General features: G+C 43.2%; 1 protein-coding gene and 1 long non-coding RNA gene across 2 annotated transcripts in view; one reads left to right on the forward strand and one right to left on the reverse strand.

The window, feature by feature from the left end:
- Positions 1-18,004, reverse strand: part of LOC145403795 (roundabout homolog 2-like) — a 473,869-nt gene extending 455,865 nt beyond the window's left edge. Inside the window, exon 1 of the mRNA XM_080275467.1 lies at positions 17,948-18,004. Within this exon, the coding sequence (XP_080131593.1) occupies positions 17,948-17,966 (19 nt within the window). The 5' untranslated portion in view covers positions 17,967-18,004. The remainder of the gene's footprint in view (positions 1-17,947) is intronic.
- Positions 18,005-20,222: 2,218 nt separating this feature from the next.
- LOC145403551 (uncharacterized) lies at positions 20,223-23,404 on the forward strand. Its single transcript, XR_013898041.1, has 3 exons — positions 20,223-20,415; positions 21,576-21,652; positions 23,327-23,404. It is a non-coding gene; the product is annotated as an uncharacterized LOC145403551 (long non-coding RNA).
- Positions 23,405-27,575: the final 4,171 nt, after the last annotated feature.

Genomic DNA, 27,575 nt, shown 5'->3' on the forward strand with positions numbered 1-27,575 from the left:
GCTTCTCTTATTTGTTCTCTTTCTCTATTTTCTCTTCCTCCTCTTCCTCCAACCTCTCCTCCTCTGTCTGTTCTATTGTATGTACTAATCCTCCTCTCCGTGGTCCACTTGGCTAATGTAGTGTGTGTGTGTGTGTGTGTGTGTGTGTGTGTGTGTGTGTGTGTGTGTGTGTGTGTGTGTGTGTGTGTGTGTGTGTGTGTGTGTGTGTGCCTCTTTTCTCCTTTTCCTACGTCTTCATCCTTTCTTCTACCTTCACTCCTTCCTCTCTCTCTCTCTCTCTCTCTCCTTTCCTCCTCCTGCTCCTCATGTTCACACTTTATCGGTCAAACGCTCAAATGCCAGTTTCACTGACAGCGCTCTCTCTCTCTCTCTCTCTCTCTCTCTCTCAATCATCATCGTCTATTCCTACTTTCGTTTCATGATTCTTTTTATCTTTCCCGATTCTCGTATTCCTCTTCCTACCTTCTACCTCCACTTTCCAATTCTCTCTCCCTCTCCAACTCCAGCTCTTTAGTTCCTTCTTCCATGTATTAAAAAAAAAAATCATCATCATCATCTCCTCTCCACTTTCTCCAATTCTTCCTCGTCTTCTCTCCGCGGCGTCTTCGGAGAGCGGTGTCTAGGAAGAATGCCTCAGTAGGGGAGTAAAGTGAAGTGACAACTCTCTCTCTCTCTCTCTCTCTCTCTCTCTCTCTCTCTTCCTGTATGTCCTTCCTTTCCTTCTCTTTTTCCTTCGATGTGTTCTAGTCCCTTACACCTTCGTTCTTTCTTTTCTCATTCTATAGCCTATATCTTCTTCTTTCACCGTTCCCTTTCATTCCTCCTCCTTTCAGTTTATGCATCCTCCCACCTCCTCCTCCTCCACTTCCTCTTTCTCATTCCCTGCTTCATCTGCCTCCTCCTCCTCCTCCTCCTCCTCCTCTCTATCATCCTCCACCAATATATTTAAACTTGAATCTATGTTCCTACTGTTTTTATCTTCCTCACTCGTTTTCTTCTGTTCCTTCTGTTTTTTATCTTCCTTAGTGTCGTTTTTTCTTTCCCCATCTCCTCTTCTCATCTTCATCCTCTTCCTGCTCCTCCTCATTATCATCTTCCTACATCACGGAATAAACTTGTGTTCGGCTGCTAATGAAATTTTAGTTCTCTTTCCATCATCCCTTGAGTTATATTCCATCTTAACATCAGAAGTAGCGAACGACTCATTTTTCTCTCTCTCTCAACTTATTTCGTCATCTTTCTCCTTTTCCTCACTCGTCTTGTTTTTATCTCTTCCTTGCTCTCTCTCTCTCTCTCTCTTTTTGCTCTTTCCTGTTTTAGTATTTTCTCCTCTGTCTTCATGTCTTCTTGTTTCATCTTCTTCCTTCTTCACCACTACCGGTATATCAATATTCTCGAAGGATTCATCCACCTTTTCTTCTCTCTTCTCTATCGGTTGCTCTTCTTCATTCATCTCTTTTCACGTCTTCTTAGCTTGCTTATTTTTCATTTTCGCATCAGAATTCTCGACCAAAATATTCTTTTTCACTGACTCATCTTTCTTCCTCTTCTTTATCTCTCTTCTTTTCTTCAGTCCACTTTTTTATCTCCTCGATTCGCTTCTTATTTATTATTATTATTATTATTATTATTATTAAGTACCATTATAATTAACATCATCTCGGTAGGTTACATCACCATCCGCCATTTCACATCTTCCTCCACCACCACCTCCTCCTCCTTCTCATCCTCTTCTTCCTCCCACTCCTACTTCTCCTACGAAGGAGGTGGGAAGAAAGTCACACTGAAGCGTAAGTCGAGTTGACAAGTGAGTTTGAGTCGAGGTTCATGAATATATTGTGTCAGGCCTCTCTCTCTCTCTCTCTCTCTCTCTCTCTCTCTCTCTCATCGTTATTTCCCCTTTCCCATGCACTTCCTATTATCTTTTGCTTCTTAGTCTCCTTCGTTTCGCTTTTCCTTCCCGCTATCTTCGTATCCCTAATTATATTTTCTTATTTCGCGTTCATTTTTAACTTTCTCCCCCGTTCCTTTTGTAATCCGTCTCTCTCTCTCTCTCTCTCTCTCTCTCTCTCTACCTTTTCTGCCGCCTCGCACTCCCCTGGGTTATGTCTTCCTATTTTCTCCATTTTCTTCCTCATTCTCAACCCTCCCTTCCTTCCCTCCCACCCATCCACCTTCTCTTCTCTCCTCTCTCCCTCACTCCTCTCTTCACATCTCCCTCCCTCTTCCCTCCGTCCTTTCCTCCTCTCACTTCTGTCTTTTCTCACTCCATTTTCTTCTTTCACTCACTATTCCTTCCTCTCTTCTTTCCCTCTCTAATCTCCCTCCTTCCCTTCCTTCTCTCTTTTCCCTCCTCCTTCCCTTTCTCCTCCATCGCGCCTCAAGGGGTTTGGATGAAAATAGGAGATTCACAGAGAGAGAGAGAGAGAGAGAGAGAGAGAGAGAGAGAGCAAAACTGAAAAGCGATAATAACACTACCGGTACGCCATTTCAGGTATGCCTTTGTGTGTGTGTGTGTGTGTGTGTGTGTGTGTGTGTGTGTGTGTGTGTGCATCGGAGCTTAACTATGTGTGTATTTCTAAATTAAATCCTCATGCACACGTGTAAGTATATACGTATATGCTTTCTTTCAGGCGAGTTGTACAGATGATTACGCACTCAGAGATGTATGGGAGAGTTATTGTAACGCGGGTGTACTCTCCCACTTAACCCCGGTGTAACAACCTTTCGTAACATCTAATATTTTTGTAATTTTAATGTTATTTCGTTATATTCTTTTTTCTATTGTTAGTTACATCACCTTTCACACTAAAGCAACCCTTCCAAAACTCTATGCTATTCTTTTCGCAATTCTATACATTCTTTCTTTGCCATGTTCTCTCTCTCCTATTGACACGATCTCTAACAAACACTGTTCTGATGCAATACTGGTTATGAACCAAAAGTTACGCTGTTATTTTGAGGTTTGAAAGCTAGTGAATTGTCTACAACTGATGCTTTGAAAAAGTAACAGGTCAGCCATTAAATTATTATTATTATTATCATCATTATTATTATTATTGCTGTTGGTGTTGCTGCTGAGGTTATTATTATTACCATTATTTTTACTACACCACAGCTACCACACCACCTCAACTACCATCCTAACCACAATTACCACACCACCTTTAACCACCACACCATCTTAACCACCACACCACAACCACACCACTTTCACCACCACACCACAACTACCACACCACCTTAACCACCACGCCACAACTACCACACCACCTTAACCACCACACCACAACCGCCATACCACCTTAACCACCACACCACCTTAACCACCACACCACAACTACCATACCACCTTAACCACACCACCACAACACAACCGCACCACTACAAACAGTCTCACGTGACTGCTTGGTATCGATCCTGTGTCAGACAGGCGAGCTCGCTACCTGGACAAGCTCTCTCTCTCTCTCTCTCTCTCTCTCTCAGTGACTACGATTGCAACATGAACAATAAGATTAGCAAGTGATATAATAATAATAATAATAATAATAATAATAATAATAATAATAATAATAATAATCTTATAATAATAATGTGGTCAGATGGGGGGGGGGTTGACTTGACAAGTAACCAAGGCGACTTATTCCTACCTCATAATTAAGGCTCATAAGTTTCATGCAAGCACAACTTAGTAACCATGTTGTGGGAGTGGACCCATTCCGTCACATGAACACAATCCGACTACAGTATCCAAGGAGACTCATATCTGCCTCGGAACTAAGGTCAACTAAATTTCTTGCAAGCACGACTAAGTATTCAAATTATGGAAATGTATAGTACGTAAAACATACCGACTACAATAATTAAAGACACTTATTCTTACCACATAACTATGGCTAATTGAATTTCATGTAAGCATGACTTATGACTGCGCAAAGTGTCTCTCCACGCCGACCAGGAGCGCACGGGGGGGGGGGGGCAGGGGGCCATGGCCCCAAAAGTCAAGGAAAAATAGAAATAATCAACAGCATGCTCCATAAAGATGGACCACACACTCATTCACTCACTATTCAAACTCGTGAAATCACGACTCCATCTCTCAGATATAACCATGTACACTTACTATCAAGTCACTGAGAAAAAAAAAATAGGGAGGGCGAACCCTTGTCCAACACTCATCCGTACAAAATTCTTTCAACCAGCTCGAGCCCCTGTCAGTTTCCTTTGAGAATCAGCCAGTACATGTACGCTACTAACAAACTCTTCACTTATGGACTTCCCACTCAGATTAAACAAAGCTCCACTAGTTTTCAATCCCATTTGCAAAGCTGGATAGAAAAGTCCCGTACCTTTAATCGTCAAAGTCAACAACCGAACTTTGTAAAATCGTTCGGCAACAGAATTTTCTCCACTTTGTACACTCATTTCTGTCTGTCTGTCTGTCTGTCTGTCTGTCTGTCTCTCTCTCTCTCTCTCTCCAAAATTTCCGTCATCTACTATTTCCCCCTGGCTTGTTCTCTCCCGGCAACCCCCTATCTGTTCCTCTCTCACTACTACTAACTCCCTCTCTCTTCCATGCCCTCCCACTTTCTTCGCGCCCTCCCTCTTATTCCATGCCCTCCTCCTTTCTTTCCTCCCTCCCTCTCTCCCTCCCTCACTTTTTCTCTCCCTCACATCCTTCTCTTCCTTTCCTTCCTACCTTTCCTCTTTCTACTTCCCTTCTTGCCCTCCTTTTTTCCCCTCCCTTTCTCCCCTCTCTCACTCTCTTCTCTTTCCCTCCTTTTCTCCATGACCTTGCGACTCTTCCCCCTCCATCTCTCAATCCCTTTCTCATTCCCTTCCTCCCCCCCCCCCACTTTTTTCCCTCCTTACAATTATCTAACTCTGTGCCTCCCAGCTTCATTATCTCTCTCTCTCTCTCTCTCTCTCTCCTTTCCTCTCTGCCTCCCCACTTAGCCTAATGAATCTTGCTCAGCTGTATGTGGGAATCAGAGGGTCTAGAATCACCATCTGATCGCCAGTAATCAGGAGAGAGAGAGAGAGAGAGAGAGAGAGAGAGAGAGAGAGAGAGAGAGAGAGAGAGAGAGATGGCGTTATAGTAGTGGAAGATGGTTGGGAGGTGTGACAGAAGTGGCAGAAGGTGGGGAGGTGTGGTAGAAGTGGTAGGAGGTGGGGAGGTGTGGTAGAAGGTGGGCAGGTGTGGTAGAAGCGGTAGAAAGGGGGCAGGTGTGGTAGAATTGGTAGATAGTGGGGAGAGGTGGCAAAAATGATTAGCGGTTTGGGAAGTGTGATTAGTGTGGCAGATCATGTGGGTAACAGATTTCTTTTCTGCAAAGACGAAAGATCCAATAGCCTACACCTGCAAAAATGTTGCTTTTTCCAAGAGACGCTGAGCAAATGAAAATAAATTCAGGATCCGTTCATTTCGAGATAGCAGGAAACATGCTTTTACAAAACTGGAGGTTGTAGACAGAGGAGACAAAAAATAAGGCAGAGAGATGGTAGTGGAGGCGTGGTAGGTGAGACAGTGGTGGTAGATTGTGAGGTAGATGGTGTGGCAGGAGTGGTAGGGGCGGTGGTGGGGGAGGTGAAGTATTTGTGAGAGATGGTGAGGGACCTGCAGTAGGGGTGGTATTTGTGGTAGATGGTGGTTGGAGATGTGTGGTAGGGATGGTTGATGATGAGGAAGGCATGGCAAGTGTGGTAATGGTGGTAGAGGCTGGTGGAGAAAATGAAGTAGGTGTGGTGGCGATGGCAGAGACAGCAGTCAGGCACTGCTAGTGGTAGATGGTGTGAAATGTGTGGTAGTTAAAGGTTTGGTGTGTGTGTATATGTATATACATATGTCTATCTATCTATTGCCACACGCCTCAATCCCGTTTGGGGTGGCCACAAACAAATCGCCTCCACGTCGCCCTGTCCCCCGCCATTTCACTGCCCTGCTCCCAACTCACACACCCCTCTCTCATATACCTCTCCACCCCATCATATAAACTGCATTTCCCCCCTCTCTTTCTCTCTCTCTCTTTCTGCTTAATCACCCCTTTCCTCGCTTTACCTAATCTCTTTCCCACCCCCTCATCCCTCCCTCTGAATCTCACTCACTACGCCGTACCTTTCGTGGGGTTAGCACGCTGTTTAACATTTCGATCATTCTCTCTCTCTCTCTCTCTGCAATTTTTGTTTATTACACCATAATGGTCTGCATAATAACCTTATTTCATATTATTCTCTCTCTTTCTCTCTCTCTCTGCAATTTTTGTTTACTACACCTTAATGGTCTGCATAATAACCTTATTTCATTTTATTCTCTCTCTCTCTCTCTCTCTCGCTGCAATTTATTTTGTTTATTACACCTTAATGGCCTGCATAATAACCTTATTTCATTTTATTCTCTCTCTCTCTCTCTCTGCCAACACCATCACAGCCACCAACAGTGCATCGGAAAACAATAATGGCATATAGTCTGCTGTGTCATACCAAAATATTTTGAAACACTAGGCGATGATTTTGAGAGCAAATTTGAGTGTGTGGAACTTAGTTCCTTGAGTAAAAAAACATGGGAGCTCTTTGTTGTTGTTGTTGTTGTTATTATTATTATTATTATTATTATTGTTGTTGTTGTTGTTGTGGTTGTTGTTCTCGATATTAATAATAATATTATTATTATTACAATAATTGTTATTATTATTATTATTGTCATCACCATCATCATCATCATCATCATCCGGACCTCCTTTCCCACCCTAGGGCAGAGTGAAGAGTAGCCACGTCCAACAGCCCAGATCTGCCCAATCCAATGGGCCACGCTTCCATTCCCTCACCATTCAAGCCCCGGAATCCTGGCTCTATCTGATACACCAGAAACATTTACCACGTTCTGTAGCTTCACATAAACGTATCCGATAGAGTCAATCCGGACGCTGTCACGTTAAAAGGGGTGCCAAATCCCTGATCATGCGCTTCTCGTCACAATATTCATCCAGCGAGCTCAATCTCTTGTCAGATCCCTAGCCTCACCGACTTTTAAACCTCTCTTCCTCACACATTCATCCACCATATCCCTCCACCTTCTTCTTGGCCTACCTCGCCTCCTCCCTCCTTCAAATTCGCCCAGATATACCTTTTTCGCCACTCTATTGTTATCCATTCTCTCCACATGACAATACCATCTCAGTACATTCTCTTCGATTCTGGTGTCCACCGACTTCTTCATTCCACATCTTTCACGAATCACATTATTTCGTATCCTATCCACTCTCTGTGCTCCACATACATCCCTCAGTAGTCCCATCTCCACTGCTCTCACTCCTGACTTTTCATTTTCATGCCACACCATAGTCTCACATCCATATGTTAAAGCTGGCACTAAAACTCCTTCATGTAAGCCTCGTGCAGCTTCAACACTCAAGCCTCTCTTTCTTATCAAGGCCTTCATTGCCCCAGCTACTTTTCTTCCCTGTGTCACTCTACTTTCAACTTCTTTTTCACATTTTCCTCTCTTTTCTATCACTGCACCCAGGTATTTGAACTCTCTCAAAAATTCCAGTCTCTCTCCATTCACTGTACCATCACACTGGGAGTCACCGTCTCTCTCAATAATCATCACTTTACTCTTTTCTACATTTATTCACAAGGCACAACGCTCACAGACATCAGCAAAACTCTGCACTAGCCTACCAAGTTCTTGCCCGGTACTTGCAAGCAGTATTGCATCATCAGTATACAACAAATTTGAGATATTCCATCCATCACCATTCATTACCAACGCCATCTCCCTCTCCATTGTTCGTGTTTTTACTTCTCTCATCACCCCATCCATATTTATATTGAATCATGGGGATATCACACAACCCTGTCGGACGCCCACACCGATCGTGAACTATTGACTTAGATGCCCATTTACTCTTACACATGCTTCACTACCATCATAAAAACTCTTGACGGTACCTAGCAGCGTACCATCTACATCGTACATAGTCAAAACCTTCCACAATCCTCTGTCTACTTTGTTGAATGCTTTTCCCAGATCCATGAATGCCATAAACACCTTATAGTCCTTCTCACAAGCCTTCTCCACTATCTGTTTTCACTGCAAATATTTGATTCACACATCCTCTGCCACTCCTAAAGCCACCCTGTTCATCACTCACCAGGACGTCTGATATCTCTCTTACTTTATAATAATTCTTCCATATACCTTCCCTACCACACTCAATAAAGTTATGCCACAATAATTCTTGCACTCACTTCATTTACAGCCTTTTCCACTCTGCTGGAACATTTCACTCATCCATGCAACTTACATACCTCCAACAAGCACTTCATTTCAATCTCTCCACTACACTTAATCATCTCTGCATACACCTCATCAATCCCAGCTGCTTTCCCATTTTTCAGCCGTTTCACAGCGTTCTTCACCTGTGCGAGTGTCACGTTTCCTATCACTGCACTCCTTCCCTGCACACCCTCCAAACCAATCACGTTTACAGCAGCTCTGCACTCTCTATTCCCACTCATCAAGCTTTCAGAATATTTTTTCCCTCTAGAAAACCCATTTACTACGCCCGGTGGTACCCACAGAACCAAAAGAACGTTTGGCGGTCTTGTGGGTTAAGGTACTCCATTACCACTGTTTCCCCAAATACCACTATTACCGGCACCACTACCACAACTCCCATCATCATCATTACCACTCCCGAAACCACCATATCTCAAGCTATCACAGTAACCCCTATACTACTACACCTACTACTCTGACAACTGCCAAAACCACGATTTCTCCAAGTACCGGTACCATCAAAACCACTAGCAACGACAAACAATAATTCGTCTCTATAGCCATTGACGCAACCATCATTTCTCCAACTGTCACCATAACTACTACTACCACATGGTTACCAACATCACCACTCTCCAACATCACCACTACCACACCTACTAACATCACTAATACCAAAACTACCAGCACCCTCACCACAATCCACTCACTTCCTGCCTGACAAATGTTGCAAGAGTATGGGCCATTATCTCTCCTCGTCTAGTTGTTAATTCTCTCTCTCTCTCTCTCTCTCTCTCTGGCAACTTTAAGAAAGACTAGCAGGGGTACCCGACGCTGCCCGGGCCAAAAAGGCGAACACTCTAATTCTATTTGTTTTAGTTCAATCTTTCTTTTTACTCCAGAAAGACCATTTACCTCTTATGCTTTTGAAGAGGGATTATAAGAGGTCCAGGAACTTTCTATTTAATCTTTTGCAGACTAACGCACAGTATTTGTGCGAACTAGTTTACAATTATCGGTGACCTCAAATGACCTCGGAGGTCAACCTCACATAGCCCTTTCCGAACTAGAGGTCATGCGAGTCTCCATGCCAAAAATTGGGCTGCTGGGTCCTGTCGTGTATGAACGGTGACCTCAAATGACCTCGGAGGTCAACCTCGCATAGCCAATGTCCGAACTGAAGAACAAGTGAGTTTATGCCAAAAATTGACCTGCAGTTGCCCGGGCCAAAAAGGCGAACACTCTACCGGTGACCTCAAATGACCCAGATCTGAATTCTGACCCCCCTAAAACCATCCTTGGGTCACCCTAATTCAGGATTATGGGTCAGGAGGTCTCTAGCCCTTGGTTTGGGCGTGACTGAAGGAAAAACAAAATAAGCGGCTCTTTTATATACCGTATATAGATTGCTCTCTCTCTCTCTCTCTCTCTCTCTCTCTCTCTCTCTCTCTCTCTCTCGCTAGCAACTTGAAGAATGATTACCCTAATGTAATGATGGACTGCCAGGACGTGAAGAAGGAAAACAGAAATGATGGACAGATACAAACACGCATAAAAATGAAGGAAGGAACAACATGAAAATGAAGAGGGAGAGGAAAAAGAAGAAAGACGTGGATGAAAGGAAAGTGGAAACGGAAGGGAGGGCTTTGAAAGGTAGAAGAAAGAAAATGAGTGCGAAAAAAAATGGGAAGAAAAGATGAGGAGGAGAAAGGAAGGAAAAGGAGAGAAAAAGATGAAGAAATGGGCCAGAGAGAGATGAAAAAGGGAAGAGGGCCTATAGAAGGGCTGAACAGAGGACCACTTTGTTGAGTGATAACAACATTAATCTGGTGACTCTCAGGATGCAGATAAATGGTATGGAGGGACGAAGGTAAGTAGGGAAGTAGGGAGATATGTAGGAAAGTAGGGAGGTAGGGAGGCAAGTGGGAAAGGCTAAAGCGAAAAAAAGGAGGGATGTGAGGAGGTATTGGGGAAATAAGAATGTACCATATATAAGAAAAATGGAAAGATGACGGGAAGTATAAGAAGAGGGAAATTATCGTATGTACAGAAATAGCCTTAGATGTGGAGGAAAGTAGGGAGGTGTGGAAACAAGAGGTAGATTATGGAAGAAGACATGAGAGAGAGAGAGAGAGAGAGAGAGAGAGAGAGACTAAAATAATGGAGGAAGGGGCCAGGGACCAGAGGGGGAGAGATACGTTGACAAATTGAACAGTTTGACCTTTGATTGTGACCTCTCTCTCTCTCTCTCTCTCTCTCTCTCTCTCTCTCTCTCTCGTTGACTATCTCCCCTCCTCACTCCCTGCTCGACTTCAATAGGGAACTATGAACGCCATACGGGAACTGATTATAACGTTTCATGAACTGGTGTGAATGGTATTGTAGGAGACCCCCTCCCCCTCTTTCTCTCTCTCATTTCTTGAACGTCCTCCCTACCACCCTTTGTTTCTTCTTCCTTCCCCCTTCCTTTCCTGATGTCCTGTCCTTCTCTCTAACTCTCTTTCCTACCATCCCTTCTCTCTACCTTTCCTCTCCCCATTTCTTCTTTCTTTCCCTCCCTTCTCCAATACTTTCACTTTTTTTCCTTCCCTTCACCACTTTCTTTCCTTCCTCTTCTCCCTCCCTACCACTCTTTCTCCCTCCCTCCCTCCTCTCAAGAGTCACACAGTGGAGAACCGCTCGCTCGATTAATTCTGTACAGCAGTTATTGAAACTCCATAACAGCGTTGGGACGAGTGATGTACAGGGTCAACGAGAGGGAGAGAGACACGGAAATGACGGGAACAGAGAGCGAGAAGAAGAGGTTGGGAGAAGGAGAGGAGTTGGAGGGCGAGTGAAAGAGGGATCTGGTAGGGTGATTGGCATGGGGGTAGGCTGAGTTCTGGCGATGCAGGGGAGAGGTACGGTAGGCAAAAGAACGGCGAGGCAGGAGAACAAAGTGGTATTGTGAAGTAGGAGAGGGATGGGCAGGGGTATGGGGTGGCACGGGAGGGGTAGGTAGGGGTATGACGAGGCAGGGGAGGGGTAGGCAGGGGTATGGCAAGGGCAGGAGAGGGGATAGTCATAGGCAGGCGAGGCAAGAGAGTCGTAAGAGATAGAGTTACATAGATACAAAGGTCACTGAGACATTACAAATGTCCCAGCGAGGTGGCCAGGCATTGATATTAATTGAAAACTTTAATCCTCAGATACCGAGACGAGAGAGAGAGAGAGAGAGAGAGAGAGAGAGAGTCCTACTTCCTTCGCTCCTACACTTCCTTTCATCTCTCCTCGCCAGTCTTCCTCATCAATATTCTGATTTCCATTCTCTAAATACAGGTATATTTCTATATTACTAACGCTAGGGTATCCCGTGCCACGAACTTGCTACCCTGCCACTAACTTGTTCTGGAACAACCTTGCTCCCTTCCCACTAACTTTTTCTCCTGAACTACCTTGCTCCCTTGCTACTAACTTGTTCCCCTAAAACTTACATGTACCCTGCCACAAGTCTGCCCCCCTACCAACAACTTGCACATCTCACGAGCTCTACCTTCTTGCCACTATTATTATTCCTATCAACTAGCTTGCTTCTCTACCACAAACTCTACTCACAGCACAGCTCTTCCTCCTCCTCCTCCTCTCCAAGCTCTCTCCCTGTTTATTCCCCTTTCCCCACTCTCGCCTTGACCCTATCGAATCCATTTTTTTCTCCCCTTGTCATTATCGTTTCCCACATCCACCATCTTTGTCACTATATCTGCCGCCACCCCCTATCATGGCCTCACAACCCTGCAACTCCCCCGGCCATCACCGTCATCCACACGTCATCTGTACCATCTGTGCACCTTTCCCCTGTCAAATGTTTCTGCTCTTTTCCTGCTCCTAGTCCTATTTTGTGTTTTCTTTGCCCCTGTTTCTAGTTTTCACCTGCCACCATTGCACCCTTCCCCTGTCACCACCTCACCCTTTCCTGCCAACTCCCTACCCGTCCCTGGCAACACCTACCCTTTCTCTACCACCATTCCACCCTTCCCCTCCTACCACACCATCCTTTCCCTGCTACCACCCCATCCTCCCTCTACCACCATATAACTTCCCCTGCCACTATATAACTTCCCCTGCCACCACCCCACCAGGTCTCACCTCAGTCTATTAGGCCTATCACCCCTGCCAGTTATGTCACTAATAATACCATTAGCCTGGGCTATAATCTTACCAACACTAGCCAACACCACCCTTTTCCAACAACACCGCGAATTCTGGCAATGCCACCTGTCCTACCAACACCATCAGTTCCACCACCAGCAATACCTGTTTTCCCACTAATATCATTCCTTCCAACATCATTACTTTTCCTACCAATACTACCTCTCTTCCTACCAACACCACCGCCTTTCATATCAACACCATTAGTCATGCCGACATAATCACTTTTCCCAACAATACCACCTCTTTTCTTGTCATACCTGCACCACCATCCGTCATCCTAACACCTCCACCTCTTTTATTAACACCAGTACCTGTATTACAAACACCACCACTTCACATACAAACACCAATACCTCATATACCAACACTACCTACCCGTGATGGTGGGAACACATCTTATGAGGATACTCCTTTATTAGTACTAGACTGATTTGTTACCAGTATGCTTAGCAATTTCACAGGAAAAAAATAAAAAATGATACCATACGGCAGGTGCTGGAGAGGTACGCCTTCACGTGGTGGTACCGAAACGGCCAAGCGGCTCCATTATCCGGTTATACTCGTATAAACGTCTCTCAATGCTTTCCCTTTCCCTCCAATAAAAATAGTTGCTACCAACACAACCACTGTACCTACCAGCATAACAGTTCTTACTACCATTCCCCAGTTTAAACCACCAGAATCACATGATCTACCACCACAACCACAACTCCTACCAAATAACCACATTCTAACTATCGCACCCATAATTCTTGACTACGATACCACACCTAGGCCTACCATTCCTACAAGTACCACAATTCTAACAATCATGAAACCACTCGCATCACAACAACCACAGTTCCTACCACCACAACTGCAGTTCTTAACACTCACAGCTACAGTTCTTAACCACCACAACTACCACAATTCTATCCACCAGCACAATTATTGTTACCACTACCACAGTGTTTAGGCTAACTATCACGATTACCAAAATTCTTACCAATACAACCACGATCTTAAGTACCACAATTACCACCTTTCCTGCCACCACTGCTGTATTTCCCAGATTAGTTACTGATTTGGTTGACGCGGACAACTGCAAGATCGCCTCCGCAATATCTCTCAGGGCTTTCATTCACTGTTGCAAAGAGAGAGAGAGAGAGAGAGAGAGAGAGAGAGAGAGAGAGAGAGAGAGAGAGAAGGGTGGGGCATAAAAGGAGAGAAGAATGGAAGCCGTCAAAACGAAATATTCGCTAACAGAAAATACTTGGGCGAATTCCCTACACTGGTACCGGTACCTCTATTCCTCTGTATTGGAACTCCGATACACCACTTCGATCCTGCGTGCAACTTTTATTTGCCCCCCTCCCCCCCTCTCTTTCTCTCTCCGCTTTTTCGTCTTGCTCCCTCCCCTGTTTACTCACTGTTCCTTTGCACGGTTCTTTTCTACCTGTCTTCCACAAGCCTTTCTTCTCTCCTTTCCGCCTCTCCTCCCTTCTTTCCTTAGTTTCCTTCTCCTTCCTCCCTGTTTCCTCTTTCCCTCCATCCTTTCCTTCCTTTTTCCTTGCTCTCTTCCATCATTCATCCAATCTCCCCATCTGTTTCCTTTCTTCTTTCCCAGCATTCCTAGCATGGCAGAAGAGAGAGTGTGAAGGAAGTTTGCTGTGGGCGGAATTCTCCCTCCTCCTTCCCTCCATAGTTTCCTTCTTTCCTTTCTCTCTTCCATCATTCATTCATCCAATCTCATTGTCTGCTTCCTTCCTTCCCAGCATTCCTAGCATGGCTGAAGAGAGAAGTGTGAGGGAAGTTTGCAGTTGGGGGAATGAGAATCTCTCTCTCTTCCCATCCCTCAAGTATGAAACTTGTGATCGAGTAGTGAGCTTAATTTCATCTCAAGGCCGAATGGTCCTAAATCCATGGGCTCTCTGCTAACACCGCCATAGCCGTAATGAGAAGGTGCCGTATTTGTGGCTTGCGGCCGGAGGTAGAATGGGAAGCAGGGCGGAGGCAGATGAAGTACGACGGAGACAACAGGGGGAGGGGGGCAAGGAGGAGGAAGAGAAACTGGGGAGCTGAGGAGGAAGGGTAGGGTACGACAAGGCTGGGGTACGATGTTTATATTACAAGGCTGGGGTAGTTTGGGAAGCTGTGCTAAGGATAGCTGTAGTGGCAGGACAAGGGTAACTTGGGAGACAGGGAAGGATAACTGAGATGAAACAGTGTTGGACAGGGGGGATAAGGAAGTAGAGCAGGATAGGATAAGGAAGGAGCAGCTGAGAAGGCAAGGGAATATAAGCCACGACACGGTAGGAATGAGAGGTGATAGGGATCTGGCAAGACACGGGACGGTATAGGGAAGCTGGGGAGGCCGGGTAGGGTAGAACAGGGTAAACTTGGGCAGTAGTCAGGGAAGAGCAGGGAAGTTTGGGATGCAGGAAACGGTAGGGCAGAGCAGCGCAGGGTAGGACAGGGCGGGGGAAGCTGCGCATCTATATCAGGACATGGCAGGGAAAGGCAGACAGGACAGGATAGGGCAGAACATGAAAGGGAAGAACAGGACAGGGCAGAACAGGGCAGGGCAGACCAAAGCACGGCAGTGCTGGACAGGGCAGGGGTATAGCCGGGCATCCAAGACAGCCCATACTGTAGCTACCAGTCGCACATTTCTCAACAGTAGGCAATTTGGGCACATTATCTTTTTCCAAGAAGGTTTTATTAGGACTGACAGTAATGGAATGTAGCATAATATTCCTAATGGACTTAAATTTCATAAAGCAGACTTTACTGATCTACCTGAGACCTGCCGACATGTAAAAATACCCTCGCTGCATGAGACAGCCCTAGCATGTATTCAGTATAGACGGTAGGTGTTAGCGCCGAAGTGGTGACATGCTGAGAAAAGTAGGAGGACTAGGCCTACTTGGCCTTGGGATAGGCCCTGAAGCCTTTGCCCAGAATCGGACACATTAAAAAAAAAAAAAAAAAAAAAAAACAGGGTAATATTTTGCAATCTCCTTGTCCTTCCCCCGACAGGGAGTTTACCTGAGAATCAACGCAACGAAACGGTTAGTATATCTTATAAATACGAATCCTAAGTGTCACAGTCCATACACGTTTTGCTGTCCAGCAGTCCTTTTCAGCTATCGCCAGTGCGATCTCTCCAGTAACAACAGTTTAATAAAATATGCAGTTTGACCTTGAAACGTCAAGGTGGAGGACAGGAAGCACTGTTCTCGTCTTGTTCTGGACAGCTGGGTATAAGTATAGATCTACTCATTACAGGCTGTATGCTAAATGGTTTTGGAGATTTTGTAGCAACTTTTTCTTTGCGATTTATTTTGAACATTGCACCCCAAATATCTTCTTCTATGATTCAAATGATGTTGATAATGGAAATGTATGGATCAGATAAATGAAAATATCAGGACATAATATTCATAATCAATCGACAAGAACAAGTGCCACGAGATACAAAGCTGTGCCATTTAGAATACCACCTTACAGGATCGAATTCTCAGCGGCTTTAGACAGCAGCATTTTTTTTTCTTAGTAATATTTTCTTCACATTACACCTCAATATCTTTTTGTACACTATGATCCAAAATAGGCTGATATTAAAATGATTCACGCAACATGGGCTATAATACCCGTATTCTAAGTTTCACTGGAGACTTCGTAGCACTTCCTCTTCTGCGAGTTATTCTTCACGTGAGAGCACAATGTCTTCTTGCATGTTACTGATGCAAGTTATGCCTATTAAAAAGTAGGATAAAGGCCTGCACTCTAAGTGACAGATTTCGTAGCACCTCCTCCTTGGCGAATTATTTTGCGTACTGCACCTTAGTTTCTTTTTGTACACAAGTTTTATTGTATTAATATCGACACTGCATCAGCAACCTAGAAGAGAATTCTGAGTTTTAAAGTGCAGAGTACCGGTAAATCACCAGGACAGATGCGCGACGATATTTCCAAAGGGTCGCATTCCAATTGGCATGGTAGCTTTCGAAACATCTCTTCCTTTGCGATGTATTCCGAATTTTTCTTCTTATTCAGGAAAGCTGGGTATGAAATTCGTCCCAGTCAGTGAGGTTCGTATTCTAACCGGCTTTGGAGATTCCGTAACGCCTCTTCTTAGCGATTTGTCCTGGATATTATCAATACGAATTTTACTCCGAAATGTGGTTTCTCAAGTTTACTACAATTCCCAGACGATAACAAGAAGAGAATAAAGAAAACAGTTATCTTTACTGAAGGAAGTAAAAGAGGCGTTTCTATTTAACTACACATATACCTCTACACATCCCTTTTCCGCTAATCCATGTTATTCAGTGGTTCTTGCCTTCGCTGCATAAAATCGTGATGCGGTATCAAGTAACTACCATACTTCTTTAACTTTGTCTAAGTTACCTTCTCTCCCTCTTGAATGCTGAGCTGTTGCGACAGATTAACAGCAGAATATGATGTTGGTCACAAAGAAGTGTTATGGGCAGGATACTGTACCGTAGCACTTTAATTTTCTCTTACAGAGACATGAAGTTAGCTTCGAAAAGACGGAAATCTAAACCAAGGTAAGGTGAAAACAGTCTTTAAAGTCATCGTGTTGATGATGATGATGAAATTAGCGAAAATATCACTTTTTCATTTAAGGTTAGTACAATAAGTGGCTTTGGAGATTTCGCAAAACATCTTCCTTGGAGATTTATTCTGCACATTTCATCTCGTCATTCTCTTGATTGCTGATGATAAAGTATGTCCATAAATGTTATATATACATATATATGTGTACACAAAAAAAAAAAAAAAAAAAAAAACGAAGGGGAGGTGCTATTCTATGGGCTTCGAATTTTTCTTCACATTAGGCTATACCGCGGTATCCTAATATATGTTAATGACGCAAACTATGTTCATATTAAAACGACATGAATGACGTACAAAATAATGTTCAGGCGCAATATGCTGAATAAATCGATAAGGAAAAAGTATTGTGATGCTGACGACGACTCGGTCCGATTCCAATCTTGCGCTATCAAGACCAACCAGAATGATGTACTGCTCAAGAACTAACCGGAAATACTTACCGGATTTTAGGTGGCACAGGATGTTTGGTAACACTTCTTCCATTATGTGTGTTTTTTTTTTTTTTTCATTTTACACGTTGTTTCGCTTGGACATTTGAATATCGTTTTAAATATCGACAGCTTCCATCAACAACACACAACAGCTACGGCAAAAGTGTTAAGAAATCAATGCCACTTGGAATAAGATATACTATTCGAACTGAGAAACGTTGCCAATCACAATATTACTAATTCTAGTTGCAACCCCAGACGCATGTGAACGTGAGCATCCTCCTCCTCTGGGGGGATTGGGAGGGAAATGGTTAAGCTTTCATAATCAGGCACCTCCATCGGCTAATCACATAGGTGCCACTACACGAAGAGCGTCCCTCTCTACTATCGTCTGAAACTCTCTCTCTCTATATATACATACCTGAACAAGGTGATATCATGAGACACGTAGAGGCCAGGAGGAGGAATGTTGTCTTCTTGGCTGCTGCTCCTCCTCCTCGTCTCTTCCTTCCTCCTCCTCCTCCTCCTCCCATCTTCACGTGCTGCCTCACACAACCACACCAATGCAGACACACACTAATTCACCATCGTTTACGTATTTTCTGAGCATGATGGATGTTTGGGATTACCTATTTCATAGTCTTTGTCGACTGTCAACAGAGCTGAGTAGTGCTACTACAAAGTCGCAGAGAAAGTTTTCAGATCTTTTTTTTCACTATAAATCCGAACACCACACTTTTCACACCCTCGCATCTAGCGACAGTGGCAGAACAAATACGATTTGCATTATCTCCCAAAGTCGCGATAACTTGGTGGGTACGCGATATCAACAAATCAAGTACACACAGACAAAACGAAAAACCGGCTCTCGCCTCTGCAGCATACATCCACTCTCAACAGAGCCTCCCGCGGCACTGACCAGCTGACGCATCACGCATCGTTCTTGCTCTCAGACGAGGGAGGACGGAGGGAGGAGCAGGGGAAGGGGATTAATCTGGGGCTGGGGGAACTTTAAAATACACACACAAAAAATATCGCTCAAAAATTCTTGAAGGGACTGGTAGGAAAAAACAGGAAAACATGGCAAAATAGAGTGGTGCTCTATGACAGTTTAAAAAAAGAGGGGCCTCAAAAAAACTCAAATCATGTGTAAAATCATCAGAAATGTCAAACTTTAAGTAATGGAATAAGGTATCGGTAATGAAAAAAAAAAATGAAAATATAATTTCAGCCAAAAACACAATTAGGAGATTTTGATCCTTTTTTTCCGGTATTTTAGACAAATCTACGACACTTTTCTGCTAGGGCGTTATCGTCGCAAATTATTTTAATTTTACTCTAGAAAACAACCTAACCTAACCCTCAGGGGTACAATAAAAATAATCTGCGACGAAAATGAAACAGAACTGTCTTAAAATTCTTTTAAAAATGAAAAAAAAGGATCATAATCTCGCAATTCTGTTTTTGGCTGAAACTATTCCAAACTACAAAAAAAAAATAAAAAAAATCCTTGGTCTCCCCCTCCTCTTCGAACTCTTACACTCTCTAGTATGTCTATTTCAACCTGACAGATTCCTAAACCCTTTTCAGTTTAGGCTACCCCAGTTACGCCATGTACCGATTGCCTTAGTTAAACTGGAGGGCCGATTGACTAGCAACCAAGGAGATTCAGTCGTACCTCCAAACTATAGATGATCTTATTTAACGCAATCAGGACTTAATACTTAACCTGTATGAATGGCATAATTCCTGTAGTAGGGGTGGCCTAAAACTGTCAAGCAAAGACAACTTTCTCGCCACTTCCCCCACATCCTCAGTTACAGCTCAGTCATTGTATACTCACCTGCAGTGTTTTAGTAGGTGGAGAAGATACCAGAGCAGGCTGGGTGGCGAATATACACATATTACAACGTAACTTCTCCGTAAATATCAAGTACACCAAGTAAACTTCAATTTTAATACCACGGCCACCAAAACCTGAGCAGCAATATACCGGCTGAAAGGAGAATCTCGCCTTCGGGACAAGCTTATAATTTTACCGATTTTCTCTATATAATAAACACATACGACTTTTGATATGCTATAATTATTACTGTATTCAAATCATACGTGTCTGTTTCATAAATGTAAATGAAAAATGTTTTTCACACAACAATAGGTATTTACTGTTGTAAAGGTATTGTTTTTCCTTAAATTTTGGTAATATGGGTCTCATTCTTATTTCCTGCCTAATTTTTTCAAGAGTACGTTTCTATACATCAATATATATATGGAAATGTTGAGAAACCAATCGATACAAGTGGACTTAAATAAAACACCAGCCTGGGTCTGTATTAATAAAAACATTTAGTAGTACTCCTAAAATTGATACTAAAAGTGGTTGTAGCTGAGAGTTGCTTCAGGACTCGTAGCAGTAATTTCGCTCCTACCATGAAGTGTTACCAACACAAAGAATATCTGCTTAATATATTTTAAAAATTACCATTACAAAGCCTTAGAGTTTCAGTATGTAGTTTAAAAATGAAAAACTAGTTTTTATATATAGAAACAACATCTATTTGATCATATATTATGATTCGTTACTAATGTCGATAAAATGGATAAAATGTAAACACATCGGGTGATCAGCTGGCCTGCTACCGTCGGGGCATCGTGCGTACCTATTACAATGACCGTCAACAATTGCACAATTTCAAGATTCCACGGCTGCAGATAAATTCAGGAGAAAGAGAAACTGGACGGAGGGAGTGTACAAGGGACCTTCACAAACCTCTTAACAATGTGTGAAGCAGTTAGAGCATAGAGTGTTTCCGTTATCATATTGCTCACTGATGACTGCCATGGTCCAAAGTCATCACAGTTACACTGCTGCATTTTTCCAGTTGCAAGGTACCTAAATAGTATCAACAATTTCATCTCGGATGTGAGAGGAAGGTTTCGGTGTGTGGGCCTTTCCAGTACATCTCTTACTAAATCAGTACGGTAATAAATAATGCCCTCACCATCGAAACGGTACCTTCTTACAAGTTCTTGATCATTATATTCCATGAATGCATCCTTCCAGCTCGATAATTTCTGCGTGGTGGATGGTGTCGGTCAGCCATGGTCTATGTTGTCTTGTCTCTTGGTGTTTGAGGGACGCAGCTACTGTGTTTACTGTCACTAAAAGCCCTACTAACTCCTTAAAAGTCCTTGTGGAGGACTTTTATTTTTCAGCGAGTTTACGAGTAAACTTAGGAGTTGAAAGTAACTTGTAGGAGTACTTCTAGAAGTTAGGAGCCAAATTTCACTTTGAGAGGAACTTTTACTCCTAGGAGTTTTTATTAATACGGGCACAGGAGCAGGCGGAATTTGCTACGATTTCGCCTGGCAACACTGCAAACCCACCTTTTACGCTCAGTCAACCAAAACACTTGCGTACGTGGTAGTTGCGTCGGTCACTAGCAGTGCTGTTTTCAAAGCATCATGCCGCCACTGTCCAAAACGCTACAGGACTGTACCTGGTATGTTCTTGGCTAGAGATAGTTGTTGAGGGACGGGAAGGGGTCCATCGCTGGCACAGACAAAACCCTGACGGTGATACACTATCCTAAAAGCAACAGCAGTGAGGTTCACAAACCGGTAAAGACAGCCTGTGCAACACAGCATGCACACAACTTCATTCATCCATCATATAGCTTTTATATTAATTACGAACCTATACAATTAAGTCTTGACCTTGATGCTTATTTTCTCAAAACATACTATTTTTAGCTTCTCTTTGCATCTACTCCTATAATTCTTCTCTGATTGTGATAATTTTGGTGTCATTTTTTTTTGTTTTTCCAAATTTCAGTACCTTTGCTCCCTGAAATGTTAAGTATCACACCCTTTTTTTTTTTATCTACATGCCATTTTCTATGAGAATATTTTCTGCATTTTATTGCATTAGGTATAAGATAACAAAACGTTTTTCACAAGAGATAAGCCAATATGCATTTCCAGGAAGTTAAATTATGATTTGACCAGTTTGCAGGAAAAGAAAAATCTTAATTCTTCTTTTCCTGCAGAGGAGTAACTGGAAGAAGAAGGGAACCAAACAGCACATCTGTGGGCATCACACCTTTGTTGCCAGGCATGTGTCCAGGTCAGTTCCAAGCTTGTTTTATCAAAAGCTTAGCAGACTTTCTACCACTCCTTCCATAATTGCTTTTTAGTAGCATAATATTCTACTGCCAGTTACTTGGGAAATGGTGACAGTGATGATGATGATGATAGTAATAATGATGATGGTAATGGTGATGATTTATCTTACTGTCTTCATCCGTGACAGCTGTAGTTCAAGCCAGTGATGGGATGCATAGTGATGGAGAGTCTGTGTATGCCTCTGGGCCATGTCACCCACACAACCCAAGGTCACACACTGTATGGTTTTCAACGCCCTCAGTATGATGACCTGTTCTTGTATTTTTTCTTGCCATCTCCAAATGATCTTTTTTGACATAGGAGAGACTTATTACTGGGGTTAGGTATAGCCTTCATTAATTACCTCTCTGCTGCATCATCATCATCCGGACCTCCTTTCCCACCCTAGGGCAGGGTGAGAAGTGTCAACGTCGAGACAGCTCAAGTTTACACAGTCCAATTGGCCACGCTTCCATTCACTCATCATTCAAGCCCCCGGAATCCTGGCTCTCTCTCATTTGATGTAGTGCTGCCTACATCTTCCTTCACCTTTATCATTCTTTTTCTGTGTCTGGCCTCCTCACTTCGTATTTCTCCCATCCTTAAAGAGGTTAATGATGAGGGAGCAGTAAAATGCATGAGTTTTCACACTTAGTGCAGTGAGTGTGAAAAGAGTTTTTTGACCGGTTTGTGTTATGGGGTGAGAAAAAATCTGTTCTTACAATATGTGACGAGTTTACGTGTTGACTTAAGAAGTTAAATAAAATACTGAGTTCAGTTCAATTTATACTGCTTTGTTGACATGTTTATTATTCAGGCTTATTGCACTCATGTTTACCACGGAAGTTGTACACAGTCACTAACCAGAGTTTGTAGATTGTGGATTTCACTGCAGTTCTAGTGACATCTCAAGGGGGTCTTTATACTTCCATTACAGTAGATATGTGTTATTCTACAGTAGGTTATTATGTTAATGATGTGTGTGTGTTTTGGATATAATTAACCTTTATTCTTGTTTAAAATTGCCTTACATAGCATTATAGATGTATACTGGCAGTGGTCAAACACCAAATCCCCTTTTTTCCCTTAGGTTATATACTCTTTTATATACAAGCTTTCACTTAATGAGTTGGTTTCCATAAACGTAACTGCTCATAACATCAGGACCCCCTGTATTATTATTATCTATCTGTCTATCTATTGCCAGACGCCACAATCCCGTAAAGGGGTGGCCGTTTGACTTTGAGTTACTTGTTTTACGGAAAGGGGCACTAACCCTCCACCAACCCACCTGTTGACACGTAGGGAGCACATATGGTTTGGTTATATGGTTACCACCCAGCGTTGTAAATGATTTCTTGGCTTACAGGAAACCATTTGGCTTGTCACTCAATGTAAAGCCACCTGTAAAGGAAAGAAAAGCAATAAGAAGTGACAGGAAAGATGGGAGAAATAAGAAGAGAGGAGGGCAGGCGCAGAAAAAGAATGATAAAGACTAAGGAAGAAGTAGGTTATTATTATCATTATTATTAGTAGTAGTAGTAGTACGGTAGTAGTAGTAGTATTGTTATTATTATTTTTATTAGCATCATGAACCATATTATTGCCATCATGCAACTAATCAACAATTTTTCAGGTTGCAACAAGACCCCCTGCAGGAGTCAGTGCTGTTGTCACAGAAAACATCATGATCTGGAATACCATTATCTTTGGGTGAGTTCCTATAGAAAGGCAGTGTTTGGAAACTCCCTGTACTGTAGTTTGCAGGTGATACTGTGTTTAGTTGAAGACGAAGGGGAGCTGCAAGGCTTGGTGGATGAGTTTGGGAGAGTGTGTAAGAAATGGAATCTAAAGGTGAATGTAGGGAAGAGTAAAGTTATGGTCTTTGAGAGAGGTGAAGTCACTGAATGTACAGTGAGGTTGGATGATGAGGAAATGGAAAATGTGAGTACTGTACGTTTAAGTACTTGGGTGGTGTGATGAATAAGGATGGAAGTTTGGAGGGGGAAGTGCTTGAAAGGGCACAACGGGGAAGAAAGGTTGCTGGTTCCTTGAAAGCAGTGATAAAAAACAGGGAGGTGAGCATGGAAGTGAAAAAGTTACTACATGACAGTATTGTGATACCAACTCTAACGTATGGAAGTAAAGCTTGGACGTTGTTGGAGGGACCCAAGTCAGGAGTGAGAGCAGTGGAAATTAGTTATTTGAGAGGAGCCTGTGGAGTCACACGGAGAGAGAGAGACTGGCAAATGAGGATATAAAGGAGCGTTGTGGTGTGGATGTGGATGTGATAATTAGGAGGAACAAACTGAGGCGGTTTGGCCATATGGAGAGGATAGAGAGTGAGAGACTGACGAGGAGAGTTTATGTGAGTGGGGTGGAGCGGGAGAGAGGGAGAGGGAGGCCAAGGATGAGATGGAGGGATGGAGTGGAGAGGTATATGAGAGAGGGGGGTATGAGTTGGGAGCAGGGCATTGAAATGGTGGGGGATAGGGCGACGTGGAGATGATTTGTTTGTGGCCACCCCATATGGGATTAAGGCGTTTGGCAATAAATAGATAGAGATTGAGTTCCTATAGTTTGTTCACTGTAACCTGGCTTAGAGAAGTTAATCCTGGAATTGATAGAGGAGGAAAGAAGCATGGTGTGGAGGTCAAGAGCAACACAGCTGCGTGCGCTTGGGTTTATTCTGAGCAGCAGGGACGGTTGCGACTGATGCCTGAGGCTGTGATTCAAGAGGATCCAGCAATGCCCAGCATATCGTACGGATGGGCCCATGAACAGGCAGTCTCCTACACAATGTCCTTGAAATTAACAGTTTATGGACTCCTGGCCTTTGGTTCCTTCTTCCTAGCATACCATTCCATCCATCATCCAATCCTATGTTGCCTCATGAGCATAGGAGCCTGGGGCTAGGAAGTTGGTCCTGACATTTCAGATGAGAGAGACCAGCCTCACTCGTCCCTGAGTGGCGTTATATGAGCAATAAACCCCAACCACCCCATGGATATGAACCTTCACTGGCTCAGTCCGATTGGAGCGCAATAATTACCTTACCTACTAAACCACCAGGCGCCGAAATTTGGTTATATGGTTACCACCCAGCATAGTAAATGGTTTCCTGGTGTACAGGAAACCATTTGGCTTGCCACTCACTGTAGAGTCACCCACAGGCTGAAGGAAGGGGAAAGAATGAAGGAAAGAAAGACAAAAGAGGGAGTGTAAAGTCACCCTTAGGCAGAAAGGCGAGGAAAGAATGAAGGAAGGCGAGACAGAAGAGGATGGAAGGAAAGAAGGATGGGGGAGAGGAAAGGGCAGACACCTGAGAGCAGCACTATATTGAGTGAGTGGATGGTGTAGTGCTGCATAGGAAAAAAAAATGACATCAGTTTATTTTACCATGATGGGGAAAAAAAAAAACTATGATAATGATGGTGATGGTGCTGATGGTGATGATTGATGATATACATTTTTTTTCACAGACCACACAACACCCTCTTTGAAGACATGTTCAAGTTAACCCTGGAATTGACAGAGGGTGGGAAAAGTTAGGGAAGAAGGTGATGATGATACAGCAAGAGTTTGAGTTGATGGTGGTGATAATGATGATGATGATACACTTTTTTTTTTTTTTTCTCACAGGCCACACAACACTTCTCGAATATGGCACATTCCAGTTAATCCTGGAATTGACAGAGTTCAAGATGGTGCTGGTGATGATGATAAAGATACTGTATACATTTAAAAATTTATTTTGTGTTTCTATTATATTGTAATTTTTTTCCCACGCCTTATGGGATTAAGGCATCTGGCTACAGATAGATAGATATATAGATTATTATTATTATTATTGTTATTATTATTATAATGCTGTATGGTAGTGCGACCCGGGCAGTAAAGGAAGAGGATATTTGCAGGCTCAGACGTACAGAAATGAGGGTGGTTAGGTAAATGTGCAGTGCGTCCCTGCGTGCAGTGCCTTGGGGGGACTAGGTTTACGATGGAAGAGTTAAGAGGTAGGATGGGACTGGAGTGTATTGGTGATGTGATGAGGAGTGGTAGATTAAGATGGTTTGGGCATGTGGAGAGGATGGGGGATGATAATTGGGTACAGAAAGTGAGAAGTGTTAATGTTGGGGGTGGAGTTGCAAGAGGTAGACCTAAAAAGACTTGTGATGAGGTCATTGAGTGCGACCCGAAGGATAAGGGACTGAATAGGGAAGCTGCCAGAGATTGAGCAGCTTGGAGAGCCCCCATTAGGTGACAAAGACTGACACATGCAAGCATGTTGGAGCCTTCAGAAACTAAATGACAAATTACTATTTTTTCAGGGCAGACGACACCCCCTTTGAAGATTTTAATATCACTTTTTTCCACCCCTAATGGGATTAAGGCATCTGGCTGTAGATAGATAGGTATATAGGTTATTATTATTATTATTATTATTATTGTTATTATTGTTATTATTATTATTATTATTATTATTATTATTATTATTGTTATTATTATTATTATTATTTTCAGGGCAGACGACACCCCTCTTGAAGCTGGTACCTTGGTGTAGCACCGCCAACCTGTCACCATCAAGTTGGTCAGCAAGATGTTCCAGGCCAGTGTTTACTTGGATGGTGGCATTTGCTGGAACAGTCTATTCTAATTTGATGGTAAATTAGACTGAACTGATTCTACATGCCCTGGAGTGATACATGTAAGTATCACATCCATTGGCAGAATTTCGTATAATTTAGTAATGGATGTGACATTCATCAGACACTGCATGCTGAATATTGACTACAGTGGGGCACCAACTTTCGCTACAGCAGGATTCGCGGAATCCACTTTCGCGGCATGCACCAAATATTCCCTAACTTCCACTTTCGCTTGAAAAAAATCGATTTTCGGGCACAAATTTTGGGTTTGGGACAATATTTTGAACTTTGAATTTCCTGCACCGCCCGCCCACAACCCACCGCCATCTTGAATGACGTCATGTCAACACTCTGTCCACCCATTCCCGCCATTGTGTACGAGCGTGCTAGCTCCATTGTGTTGGATTCTCACGGTTCAATGGTTCAAGTCTGATTGGTGAAGTGTTCAATAAACGCATCCATGAAGGGCAGCAGGCTCTTATCACACGCTACCTGCAGAAGACTAAGGAAATAACGGAGGTGGAAGTACCATTGGAAGCCGAGGGGGCAGCCGACCATGGTGCTATCCCTACTGACAGTGCCATAGAGGAGCTTAACCTGGATGAAGATTTCAATGGATTTGTTCAAGAGAACCTAGCACAAAGGGAAATTCAGCACAGAGTGGAAGTGTTGCATCAAGTTGCATCTGAGGAGGCAGAGAGAGAGAGAGTGGTAGCGAGGCAGCAAGAGGTGGCGCCAATACGTCTGGCGTGGCTAAATAAGCCCGCCACGCACCTCGGATACTTACCCCCAACATCCATTAAACACCTCAACCTGGTCTCTGTGGTATGTTTCTCCTCATATAATGTGTACTGTACAGTTTTTATTGTTTGTATCTCACAATGCAATGTACAATAGTGATTTGATGTACTGTATTGCAAGTGAAAATGAAAATCTGATGTTACTTTAGGATAACCGGGAACCAATTAGCCTTTTTGCCATAAAGACAATGCCCCAACTTTCGCTAATTCCACTTTCGCGCATTATTTTTGGACCCAATTAGGCGTGAAAATTGGTGCCCCACTGTATTGTTCATTCACTCTAACTTGGCCCAGATTTTCATCGTTTTGCAGCTTGCCATAGTTGTGAGTTAGGAATGAGTCCTTTAGTCATGTAGTAAGTTCAGTAAAATACTGTAATGTTCCATGGGAATTTTGGTATGACAGCAAGCCGTCTATTCAGATATCTCAAGGATGC

The sequence above is a fragment of the Coenobita brevimanus genome, chromosome 61 (assembly GCF_032717465.1).
Source record: "Coenobita brevimanus isolate Jiangsu-jjx chromosome 61, ASM3271746v2, whole genome shotgun sequence".
NCBI lineage: Eukaryota > Metazoa > Arthropoda > Malacostraca > Decapoda > Coenobitidae > Coenobita > Coenobita brevimanus.